Below are 12,466 nucleotides of genomic sequence, written 5' to 3'. Positions count from 1 at the left end.
TATTAATAATTAATAATCTTTATAAATTAATTAAGATAAAAAATAATACAAATTAATATATTAAATATTTCGTACTTTAATCTATAAAAGGTATATCTAGAAGGTAAGATTTAACGTTTTAATAAGTATCTTCTATTAATTATATATTAATATAGATAATCGTAGTAAGAGCTCCTTATAATCTCTATATTATCTCTTTTACTTTTAACTTATATAGGATCTTATTATATTACTTATAATACTTACTCTTAATTCCGTTAAACTTAAATAGATTTAATATTTTTATATAAGAAATAATACTTATAGTCTTAGTCGTATATAAAGTAAGTATAGGAACTTAATTAGTAAGACGGAGAGATAAAGATCCTTATATTAATATCTCTTAAACTTCTAGAGTACCTCTTCGACTTACGTAAGTAAACTAGTAGATATAATATTAGTTTAAATTATTATAGATATTATATCTTCTTATTAAGGGGCTTAAAGATTAAGAACGATTATAATTAAGTATTCTAGACGGTTAGATTACGAGATTACAGAAAGTATTAAATAAAGATTAAGTAGGGTTTTAAATTATAACTTATAAAACGACTATAATTCTCTATACTTCTTATTCTAGTTCTCTATAAATAACTATTTATTAGGTATAAATATCTTTTAATCGCTTTCGTTCCGTATTATAGTTATTTAACTAATTCTAAACGTCTATTATTTAACTAATTTAATCTTACACTTTAATAATTAAGTCTACTATCTTTACTTCTAGACTCGAAACGTATTCTTACTATTCTTATATATTCTAAGGGTTAAGTTAATTAACTTAATTCTATAAACTTAAGATCTATTTATCTTAACCTTTCTTTTAAGCTATAATATAATTATAGAGAGTCTTATTCTTTATCTAATAACTAATAATTTAGTCTTTTAATAAATTAATTTAAGTCTAAACCTAAGTATAATAACTAATAACTTAATATATTATAATTAAAAGAAACTCTACTTTTATCGATTCCTTAATAAAATATTTTAATAATATAAATATTAGAAAATAAAGGTATTTAAAGTTAAAATAAGTAGATATCTTAAGAACTACGTCTTCTTCTTAGTTATTCTTCTTCTATTATAATACTTAACTTTAATTAATATTTAACTTAACGATATAAGGTATATATCTTAATTCGTTTAAGTTTTAAGAGGTATTTACTACTAAAGTTATAGGTAGAAAAGGTATATCTTATTTATCTTTAAGTATAATAATATAATTATATTCTTATCCTTACTCTTATAGCTCTTCTTATATATTATTAGATAATTAAGAACGACGAGAAGGAGATAATTATAAAGGTAATAAGCTCTAACTACTAGATATTAAAGTTACTCTTAAGAGAGGGTTTATAAAGTTTAATATAAGAAGTTAATTTTAAGTAATAACTAGACTTCTTAAAGATTTAGTAGAACTTTAAGTTTAAGGTTAATATACTAACGTTATAAGTAGAGTTACTAGAGATTAAGTTTATAATAATAATATTAGAGAAAAAGATAACTAAGTAAATTAATTTAAGTATCTAGTAATCTATAATAAATTCTAGATAGGAGGATTAAGCTTAAAAGAATGAAGTAGTTCTATTATAAAGTTATTAATACTTAAAGAGTCGTTATTTTAATTTTAAGATAATTAAGATAGTTAATAAAAGTAAGGCGCGTATCTAGAGTTTAACGATATAATAGTTTTTAAATAACGAGAAGTATTTTATTTATTTTATAGAGTTAAATTTAATATTATCTTATATTAGTTATTATAGAATAAGTCGAACTTAAAAAGAAATTTAAGGGTATATCTTTAACTACGACGAACTTAGTTTAATATAATCTTATATAAGTTCTTTAAGAGTCTTTAAACGTATCTTAAAGAGTTATAGTAATAAGAGAGGTCTTAGAAAGTATTATAGTATAGTCTTAAATAGAAGAGATCGCTATTAAGAGTATAATTATAATATAAATTCTACGACGAAAGAGTTTAACTAATGATAACGTATAATTTACGGTAAAAGAGTTTATAGATATTTAGCCTTATATAGGATAATTAGCCTTATACGGGATATCCTATACCTAGTATTTATTAAGACCGTGATAGTTAATTTATAAGGCTAAGGGAACGCCTTAACTTCATCGACATCCACTACCAGCGGCCTCTGTAGCCAGTCTCGCGAACGGGCGACTAGAAGGTCAGTTTCTAAGATGACTCGTACGGCATTACGTCTAAGTATCAAAGAGGCCTCGAGAAATATCACGCTCTTGAAGCGGAGCCGATGGCTCTATATGATCCAGGAGAGTCAAGTTGTAATCACCTGGGACGCCGTGTATGGAGCGCACTCCAAGCTGATGAAGACGTGTGAACAGATACTCTGCGAGCTTGACCGTGGAAGAAGGCATTTCGGGCCAGCCACAGTCAGGAATGCTCCGGCTTGTGTCGGTGAGAGTCGTACATGCTGTACGAGAATGTTCGCTGCACAGGCTCTACTCTATCTCTGGGATATCCAGATTGATTGTCCCAGCAGGTTGACAAGTCGACCTTTTCTTTACGCCTTTGTCTCCTAATATTCGGGAATCACTGGAGTTGTGCAAGGCGTGTTCTTTCATGCCAACCAGCCCAGCGATGGCGGCCAGGCCGGCCAGGCCGAGATCAGCGAAGAAGGCAACTCCTTAACACGTCCACGTAGATGGCCAGGACGGTAGGCCGGTCCTAGTCGAGGGGCAGGTGGTTGATGGCGTCGAGGGACTTCTCCTATTAGTAAGCTTATGCCGGAGGCACCTAAATTATTCTGGCGAGCCTCAAACGTTGTTCGGAAGGTAGAGAAAGGGTTCTGACTCCTCTTCCACTACAGGCTCCTCTTGTCGTAACTAAGAGAAAACTCCCGCCTAAGGTCCTGCCTCTTGTCATTATCATCATGAGCATCATGAGTGGTTAGGGTATTATAAATGCTCAAGGGACTTCAGGTAAGTCCCTCCTTCCTTATTCTCACTGTCACGAATACCTACGTAACACTAGATACTTAACTTAGGCTACTAACTAAGGAGTTAGGCCGCTAGCTAAGTAGCTAGCTTACCGTATATATAAAGTAAGAGGAGTCGTACCTATTAACCTGAAAGCCTCTTTAAGCGTTAATATCTCTATCTATAGGCTAGTTATCTATCATTATTAATCCTATAGTATATACATTCACCCTCCAGTTAGCTAACTAGTCTGATACTCACTCTCTTATTTTTCATCGTAGTGCGCCCACTCCCTATCCAAGACCTGGAACACTCGAAAACAACATGTACAAGTTTCGGAAGAGGCTCCGAATATATGGCTAAGTACGGTGGAGGAGGATTAGGATTGGGTCGCCAGAGTGCATTGGAACCAATGCCTGCCGCAGCAAGCTAAAGTGGTTAGTGGCTTGATGTCGTGGTGGGCTGCAAAGGCGAGCATTCATGAAGAGAACAAAAAGTCTAAAGACCCCCAGCAGGCGGCAGCAGATAAAGAAGGTGGTGATTATTGTACCAATGAATATGTAACTATCAGGACCCACGCGACGCAGTAGGTGCCAATAGGTGCCGATAGATGGGATTGTTGTATATTGTATTACCTATCTGTAGTTCCTATGGATAACGACTTAACGCTTGGAGGAGGAGGAAGAACTAATTGACACCTAAGTTAGGTAGGAAGGGGCTTTTATAACTTCCCCTCTATACTATCACGTGGAGTAAGTATAAGGTAGGATAGTTTAGACTCGTGTTCGCCCGACATGCTCTCTGCCTTATGTACAATATCTATTTATCCTTTACATGCTTATCCGGTCTTACCTACACTCCTCTCCCGAATTAGCTCGGGAGTTTATAATTTCTTAGGCGATTATCTGTGATAGTAACAGCTAACTCACAGTGGTGAGCCGAGTCTGGAACAGACGAGCTGGGCAAAATCCCGGTGAAGCTAGAGTCATTCCATCTAATAGTTCTTCGTCTCTACGAGGAGAAATGTTAGTCCAACAGAAAGATCACACGCGACATCAGAATTCTCAGTCAATCCCCATCGAAATTGAACTCCTTTAACTCCAAGTGGTCTGATGCGCATCCCTGAGATCTGGATCATCATATACGACCAACTAGTCGGGAACTCGAGAAAATGAACAACAAACTTCGAGCTTTATTGAGACAGATGTCCGGGCAAACACACTAGGTTCCATCTTCCCCGGCTTCGACGACTATCATGTTCCTAGATCCCAAGATGCTACGCCTCTGGGAGATGTGGGACCCATCAACTTGTTCGCATTGTGATCATCCGCCATTGAGCTTTGGAATACGAGGTGTATGACGAAATGCCCTCGCCTATCGAACCTCCGAAGAGGGTGTCCCGCTGTCAGTGCACTACTCACTCGTTCGGACTTGCGTGTTTAAAGCAGCAGAAGCGTTGCTTACAGTGTGAGCTGGAAAAGACCGAGATGTGACTCTTCGGGAGTAAGGCTGTAGCTAGGGCACCGAAATGAAGAAATGAGTACGAATGCAGCCCATATTCATATTCGTAGTCACATTCTTTACGTCCGGCGCGGCGGAGAGTTAATCCGTTCCGATCAACAAGAACATCAACAAGAACATCAGCAAGAACACCAGCAAGAACATCAACAGGAGCATCAACAGGAACATCAGCAAGAACATTAACAGGAACATCAACAGGAACATCAATAAGAATAACAACAAGAACAACAACAAGAACAAGAACAAGAGCAACAATAAGAACAACAAGAACAGCAACAACATGGATTCTTGACCCATTCTAAGCTGATAAATATCAGCGTACACACGGAGAAGCTGCGCGTAACGCCCCCTTCAGACATACCGTGAGCCACTCGTAAATTCGTAGCACGCGACATTGTTAATTTGAAGTCCTTTCTGCCTAAGGCCAAGCGTGGTTCTCGTCGATAACCAATACTTCTCATGGCAGTACCAGATCCTCCAATAACTCTACACCGCCAAACGACCAGCTCGTAGTGGAAGACATGGCTGTTGCTCCCGTAGAGTCTCGCGTGACGCGTAATCTACCGCGTAAAGATTACCGTGGCGCCCAACAACGGGCTCGACGGGTTGATTTCGTACTCTTCGTACGACGTGGAAGAAAGCCTGATCTCAGACCTTACAGAGTTGGTTGACTGGGAAGGGCCGCTGCCATTCGGGTTGGTTCTCCAAAGTGTCGAGCAGCTGCTCCACCATCGTTCCGTCGGAACCTGAGAACCTTCGCCCGTCAGCATGCCAGAATGTGGTCGAATCCGTGGTGAAGAGGCGAAAAATTTACACTAGCTGGACTGAAGATCATTTCTTGATCACTGAGTTTGACATCCGGTGGAGTAAAAAAAAGCCGACTGCCTTCGAATGACCGGCTCGCGGTCCTTTGGACCGGATGCTATATCTTCGGCAAGAGGACAACAGCCTCGAACAAGCACTAGTTTGAAGATTATCGGCTGTGATTGAAGTAGAGCTTGGCGAAACCTGCGACAGCATTGCCATCGTTCTCGACGCATGGACGTTGGAGCACTAATTGAGTATTCTCGCGGGTAATTGGACATTGGATCACGCGGGCTTTGAGAGGCGAGAAGGGCCCCTGGATTTCGTTGAGCTTCCGGGACCCCATTGGGGCGGGCCAATATAGCGGCGGTGGTGCTCGCCATGCTCGACGATCTGGATCTCGCACCGAAGCCTCTGACGATCACGGCTGACAATGCCGGCAATGATTGAACCAGAACCACGTGCGACACCCTCTACGCGGAGCTGTTGAAGGTATACGATGACGAGGATGGGTGTTTCGCCTACGGCCGCTGATGCGGTTTCATGGCCGGGCCAGATTTATTCGATGGCTGCCTAACACACATCCTAAATCTCATCTGCGAAGATATCGAGACCCCGCTGGGAGTCGGACTGGTCAAGAAGCGAGGGCCACGCTCGATCACGCGAGAGCATTAAGAAGCGGGTGGCCGTCCGAACCGCGCGCGAACGCGCTCGCCGGGAAGAATGTGGTGAAGACCCGCATGCTGGTGCTCTGGATCGCTCAGAGCGGTCAAGGCTTGCAGGAATGGGAGGGGTGTCGCGCCCTAAGCTTATCAGCTACGATGTGGAGACACGATGGAATTCGACCTACACCATGATCGCCGACACGCTTCGATCCCGGAATGCGCTCGAGAAGGCGGAGAAGTTCAATTCGCAAGATGGGACGAGAATAAATTACACTATATGGCAACAGTATTGGATCCGCGTATCAAGACCTTGATCACGGCGCACAGAAGCCCAGCCGACGCGGTGTCGATCGTATTAGAGGCCCGCGATTTTGTCAAGGCTGAACGTATATCCCTTTCGTTTCACTCTGCCAGCGGAGCCAAAACAACCGGCGGGCATGCCCAACTCGTTGTGGAACAAGTTGAGACCGCTCCAGCCAGAAGCCGGCATCCGAGACGACCGACATCGACCGGTACCTGGACTCTGCTGTGGTGAGCTGGTCGCAGAATTGTATTGAAGATGGTACTACAGACTGGGTCCTCCAGTGGTGGAAGGCTAATGCTCCGTCCCATCCATGGCACGCGCCGTGCGGGACTATTTACATAGCAGGATCTTTTATGGTTCGTACCGTTTCATTTGACTGTTCAGAGTACTCGAAGTAATGCACTCATGAGGTTGTACCCCATCAGATCGTCCTGTTCAAAAGCTGTTTTCTCGCTTACTAGTATCTCACCTATATCTCTTGAAATCTTCGCATGCCACCTACGCCGGGCTGATTGCGGAGACATCGCTTCGACTGAAATATGAAGGGCATCGTTCTGGAGAAGAAACACATACACTGGAGCTGGAGTTCGCCATGTTGAGAACGATAGTTTGCAAGCGAATTCTCCGCTGTGGGAGCCAAAGTGAAACCTATGCTATGTCTGTCCTTCAGCCATGTCAATGTCACAGACAATCGCCTAAGATACACTCCCCACCTAATTCAGGAGAGAAGTGGAGGTATGAGCAGATAAGTGTGCAAAGGATAAACATGCATTACACACAAGGCTGAGAGCACAAGGCTGAAGGCACAAGGCTGACAGCACAAGGCTGGAAGTATAAGGCTGTGCATGAGGCTGTCGGGCGAACGCAAGTCCGTACTACCCCACCTTATGCTCACTCCACGTGACAGTCCAGACGGGAAAGTTCTTCCTTTTGTCACGGCCTGCGCGCCTCAGGTAGTGGGGTACCCCGCACAAGGCTGGATTCCCCACACGAGCCTGAGCGCGCATAACCTTATCTTTCGTGCCATCGCCGCAACCACTAGTTAGATTCCTTCGTCTCAGAATTCATGTCCTAACTGCACCCTTAACAGCGATCACGTTCCTGTAGTAGATTGCGCCGTGATAAGATACCATGCGGTCGTTGGTTCTACTCAAGAGCCACTGCGACTCTCGCATGTAGATGGGAGGTCTGAACGGGTAGCGGAGTAGCTGAGACACTGTGCAGTGAAATCAATACTATTGTGAACAGACGTCTTTGGATTTTCCACGCTCGTGAATATTCGCAAGATGCGTGTTCAAGTCGCAGTTCTAGCTGTGGTTCACCAATCGCGGAGAGGAATGTGGTGACTAGTAACCCCGGCAACTGCAAATGTAGCACATCGCCGGGGCGCGAAATCTTGCCTTTGACGCCCATGGCCGCGGCACCCGGTTCGACCGACGCGTCGCTGCGCGCTGCGAGTGTTGTTGTCGATCGTCTGGCGTACACTACTTCTCAGCCAATCATGTTCCATGTTGTCCTAACCCTATTGGGAAGGTTGACCGAAGAATTTCCGCCCCGCACATAACAAATCCGCAGGTCCGCGTCATAAATTTCCTGGCCTGATTAGAATCAATCAAGTTATCCCATTTGCAGTCGGTTCATCTCCTCCACACCAAGTCCTCTTCCATTTCGCCGCCGGCGGGCTCCCCAGGCAGGCAGACCTACCTTTATCTTACCCACCTTCACCAGATTACCTACCTACCTACCTACTCCGTGCCTACGTGCCCCTCCATGGCAGATTACCCCACCTCACCTTGACTCTACCTATCCTCCGTCGTCGTCAGCCTGCCAGTTCGCCTACTACACTGGTGAATGCAAGCAGCCATGGACAGCCGCCAAACAAAGCCACCCTCAGGCTTCGGGTCCATCAATGGTGTCTTAGCGCATCGACGTGAAACCGGGGATGACGGATCTAGGAACTCCTCCCAAATTGCCACATCGATCAACAATTCCTGGCCAAAGAAATACAAGTGTACCGAATTTGAATGTATTGATACAGTGGCAGGGTTATTTGGCTTCAGCGACGAGGAACAGCTACAACGTCACATGCTCGATCACACTTTCCCGGCCTTGTTGGATGGAAATCCGCCCCAGACACCGCTAGAGTCCAATTTCGCGCATTGGACTCCGCCTCTGGACGCCAGGGGCATGCCCCGCATACCGGACAGTACCTGGAAATTCGACGGTCTGGACAGTCCAGCTGGGCCCTCGTACCAGGCCAGGGAAGCATGGGAACCTGAGGAGCCCACGAGCGAAGAGGATGCATCCCAGGAGGATTTGATCGAGGGCCTCGAAGGCCTAGGCCTTGGGATAGACGGGGCCGATGTAGGCGGCTACGACGGAGGAGGCTATAAAGTCAGCCTCAAAGACGACTTGGATGAAGACGATTTTTGGGAGAACCAGACATTCCCCCAGGACGTTGAATCTCACTTCAGCCCCCTGTCAGGGCAGATGACGCCGGTACTGACGAACACCCCTCACGTACCGTGGATCACGGTTACGGCTGCACAGCCACAGGATGGAGGATTTTGTGGAAATCTTGAGCAAGGCTCTCAACACCCACGTTTTGGAGCTGATTGAAATCAGGCGGGGAATTTGGGTTTCCTTAGTGTGCTAGAATGCTATAAAGCCGGGGACGAATCACAAGATGCGCTGGTTGGCGCGCGACGAATTATGAAAGACAGACTTTGGCATTTTTGCGTTCATCGATCTACTTCGTGCCTTGAAGCTTTACTTCTTTCGCCTGCTATTTACAGGGTGGGTAAACAATCTATTGTTTTCTTCATCCCTTCCCAGGCTTCGCTTCGTTGAGAGCTTGTATATGCCCCAATCTCTTCTAACAATCGATAATCGAGCTTCCCAGCTTGGTCACAGGTTCGTCGTCGATGCGCGTGGACTGTGTTCCATAATGGATGAGTCCACTCACTCAATGAACGTCTCCCTTGTAGACCAGCCTCGCCAAAGCGTGATATCCATATGACGAGGTGGGAGGCAGCATTCATCACTCTTACTGGAGAACTTCTCGGTCATTATTTTTCTGCCACAACCCAATCTTTTTGAACCGCTTGAGCCTCTACCTGGCCGGACCTGCGACAGATCTACCATGACGTCGGGGGTTCAGATATAGGTAGGTGTCCTTATAGCTCGTACAGCAACTGCGTTTTGACTGTCACAGGCGTGCGTGACGTGGCCACTCCCGAATGAATCCTCATCCAGCTCACATGCTGAGCAGGCAGGGTAGGCTAAGGCTTCACCTCACACCGACTCACTCCAACCGGCTCCGGAAACCATCCGCGGATGACTCCAGCTACTTCATTGCTGGCTCGGCATGTTCAGGAAGCCACGAAGTGGGCAGGTGTCGGAGTTTGGCGTGCGGGCTGGGGCACACGGGGCGTTGGTCTTAGGTGTTTGTGCTTGGGTGGGAAGCTTTTTGGTCCATGGAGTGTCCGTGGGTGGGTGGTCACCGCAGGGGGGTTCTCTGCGCTCCTCAGGGCGGATGCGTTTGCAACTCTTGGGCCTCCCTCGCGTACTGTCCCCCTTCGTAACGTAGGTAACCCGGGGACATTGAACCGGGCTGCTCCGGGAGGGAGGTGACAACTTGGGAAGATACTGTTTTCTTGTAGTACCTCTCCGAACCTTATCGGTTATCTAGTCATTCAAGCTTCGTTAGCAAGAAGACGATTTCCTTGTCTCTATCCCTGCGTTCTCGGCAGAATGACAGTGTCAAACTGCCAAAGACCAGAGAGAGCTCTTATCCCCAAAGTCTCGACCGCTGAAGGCTGTGCCAAAACACACTTCACCACAATGCTGTCGTGCTCCCTTATCTTTATCACACAATAAGATCACGCAAGAGAGGGGGCTTTGTCAGGGATAAGGACAGAGAGAAGACTGGAGAAGACTTCGATATGTAGGGGTGACTTGGGTGGCCTGATATTGACATCTTGATGCACTATAAAGTACCAGACGAGAGCGAGTGACAAAGAGCTCGAAGGGTAATTCGGGCTCTTCTCGAGTTCTATATACCTTTCCAGGTGAGACATTCTCCCTTGTTTCCATGTTCTAGGCCCTTTAAATGTTACCCAACGATGTAAGGGTTTCTAATAGTAAAACGCAAGGGGTGTTGGCAATGTAAGGGGTGTTGAACAGCTGAGTCATCGTAAGGCTCTACCACAGCCTTGTGCGGGTAGTCTTGGCAGCTGATGGCAGTTGATGGGCGCACGTGCTATGTGTTGGTCCTGACCAATCATATCGTTCGCAATTTACCTGTACACTGCATAGGGAAGTCCGGCCAATCACATCGTTCTACGTATTGATTGCTCTACGGGTGGGGCTGTGCGACGAGGCTGCGCCGTGAGGTTGTATGTGTTCCGTGGGGCTGCGGTAACATGCTTGGACCTTGACCAGTCTGATCAGGGACCTAGGCGATGACATACGAGGCTCCGTTACCTATCTGTCCCGCTCCCCCATGGCGTTTCTGCTTTTTCATCAAATGCCCAGGCTGGGGGTGGGTGGCAGCTGTGACGCCTTTCCTGTACTCGGTACCTACTAGACACATCTGACAAGTTCAGTTCTAGATCACTGACCAATGCCAGCGGAAGATTCACTATGTTCGAGCAGGTACCGAGTCATAAAACTGCAGTGATGAGGGCTTTAAACTCGTAAGCTTAATCTACAGGAGAATCACGTCCGAGGATAAGTACTTCTCCGTCACCGTTTTTTAGTCTGGTAGGCTGAAGAGCTCGTCAACCTGATCCATGACATTCTTGGAGGATGGTCGCACTGGACACGTTGAGTCCTCCGCGGTGTCAATCGGCAACTACGAAATGCACGGGCTGTTGCCAATCTGTTGGGCTCAGGTCTTGGAAGGACAACTCGACCGTCCAGGCGGTGCTGTCGGCTTGGACCACTAATGTCACGGAGAATCGCACAAGGAGCCATCCACTCCCCACCTAATTCAGGAGAGAAGTGTAGGTAAGGCCGGATAAGTGTACAAAAGGGTAAACAGGCATTGTACATAAGGCTGTTAACGTTCAGGCTGAGAGTACAAGGCTGAGACCATAAGGTTGTCGGGCGAACTAAAGTCTATACTACTCTACCTTATACTTACTAAGCTCTACGTGATAGTATAGAAGGGAAGTTGCAAGAGCCCCTTCCTACCTAACTTAGGTGGGAGTTAGCTCTTCCTCTTTCTCGGAGCGTTAAGTCGTTATCTATAGGAACTACAGATAGGTAATATAATGTACAGTAATCTAATCTATCGGCACCTACTACGTGGCGTAGGTCCTGATAACTAACGCATACTACTAATATTTCCCCCTGTGTGTGAAGTGCCTCCCCCTTCCATATTCCGGCTTTAGACCGGCGGGATGTTATCAACTTTCAGGACTGCAAGCGGGACTGGCTGTCACGGCGGCCAGTGGCAACAGTAAATGGGGATGGTATCTCGACTTCGCCGGCCTTAGTCTGATCTGCGAGGTCTTGTTCTACTTCTCCCTGTCCGAAGACCCGCCTCAAGTCTCTCGAAGAACTTGGCGCCTTATTACGCGATATGGTCGTGGTGCACTTGACAGACAACGGTCGGGGTTATTGTTAAGACTACCGATGTCCCTGCGACGGTGTATGAGCTGAAGGTACTACTGATCACGATCCCGACAAGTCTATCGGGTGGCGAGGTACTTAATACAGTGCCTAATTATCAGACCAGTTAGCTAACTGGAGGGTGAATGTGTGCACTATGGGATCAATGATGATAGATAACTAGCCTATAGATAGAGATGTCAACGCTTGAAGAGGCTTCAAGGTTGACAGGTACGACCCCTCTTGCTATATACATGCGGTAAGCCAGCTACTTGGCTGGCGGCCTAACTCCTTGGTTGGTGGCCTGAGCCGAGTGTCCAGTGCCACGTGGGTGTTCGTGACACTAATCGAGCCATACGCCGATGGAACCTTCTAAGTATTTCAGCCTAGGTGGCGGCAGGGACGACTCTACAAAGTACAAGGTGGCGTTCCTGCGTTCCGGCACCGGGCGGGAACCTGATCTCATTCTCGACCCGGATCGAGGTATTCTTCAAGTCCGTGGCAAACCTAACAGGTGACCGGCTCGAGCACGCTGCCAATGTCGCGGCTCCGTTCTGTATGC

The 12,466-nt window shown here is 45.9% G+C and overlaps 2 protein-coding genes across 2 annotated transcripts; both read left to right on the top strand.

Annotated features, from left to right (window-relative positions):
- Positions 1-6,153: 6,153 nt before the first annotated feature.
- On the top strand, positions 6,154-6,519 carry AYO21_10706 (hypothetical protein; the record flags this gene model as incomplete). Its single annotated transcript, XM_022660616.1, has 1 exon — positions 6,154-6,519. One exon carries the CDS (start codon positions 6,154-6,156, stop codon positions 6,517-6,519), a length of 366 nt encoding a protein of 121 aa, XP_022507091.1.
- A 1,632-nt stretch (positions 6,520-8,151) lies between these two features.
- On the top strand, positions 8,152-8,907 carry AYO21_10705 (hypothetical protein; the record flags this gene model as incomplete). The annotated part of the gene is made up of 1 exon (XM_022660615.1): positions 8,152-8,907. The coding sequence occupies one exon, from the start codon at positions 8,152-8,154 to the stop codon at positions 8,905-8,907; it is 756 nt and encodes a 251-aa protein (XP_022507090.1).
- Positions 8,908-12,466: the final 3,559 nt, after the last annotated feature.

The sequence above is a fragment of the Fonsecaea monophora genome (genome assembly GCF_001642475.1).
Source record: "Fonsecaea monophora strain CBS 269.37 chromosome Unknown Scaff128, whole genome shotgun sequence".
Lineage (NCBI taxonomy): Eukaryota > Fungi > Ascomycota > Eurotiomycetes > Chaetothyriales > Herpotrichiellaceae > Fonsecaea > Fonsecaea monophora.
This window is presented reverse-complemented; position numbering and strand designations above follow the sequence as displayed.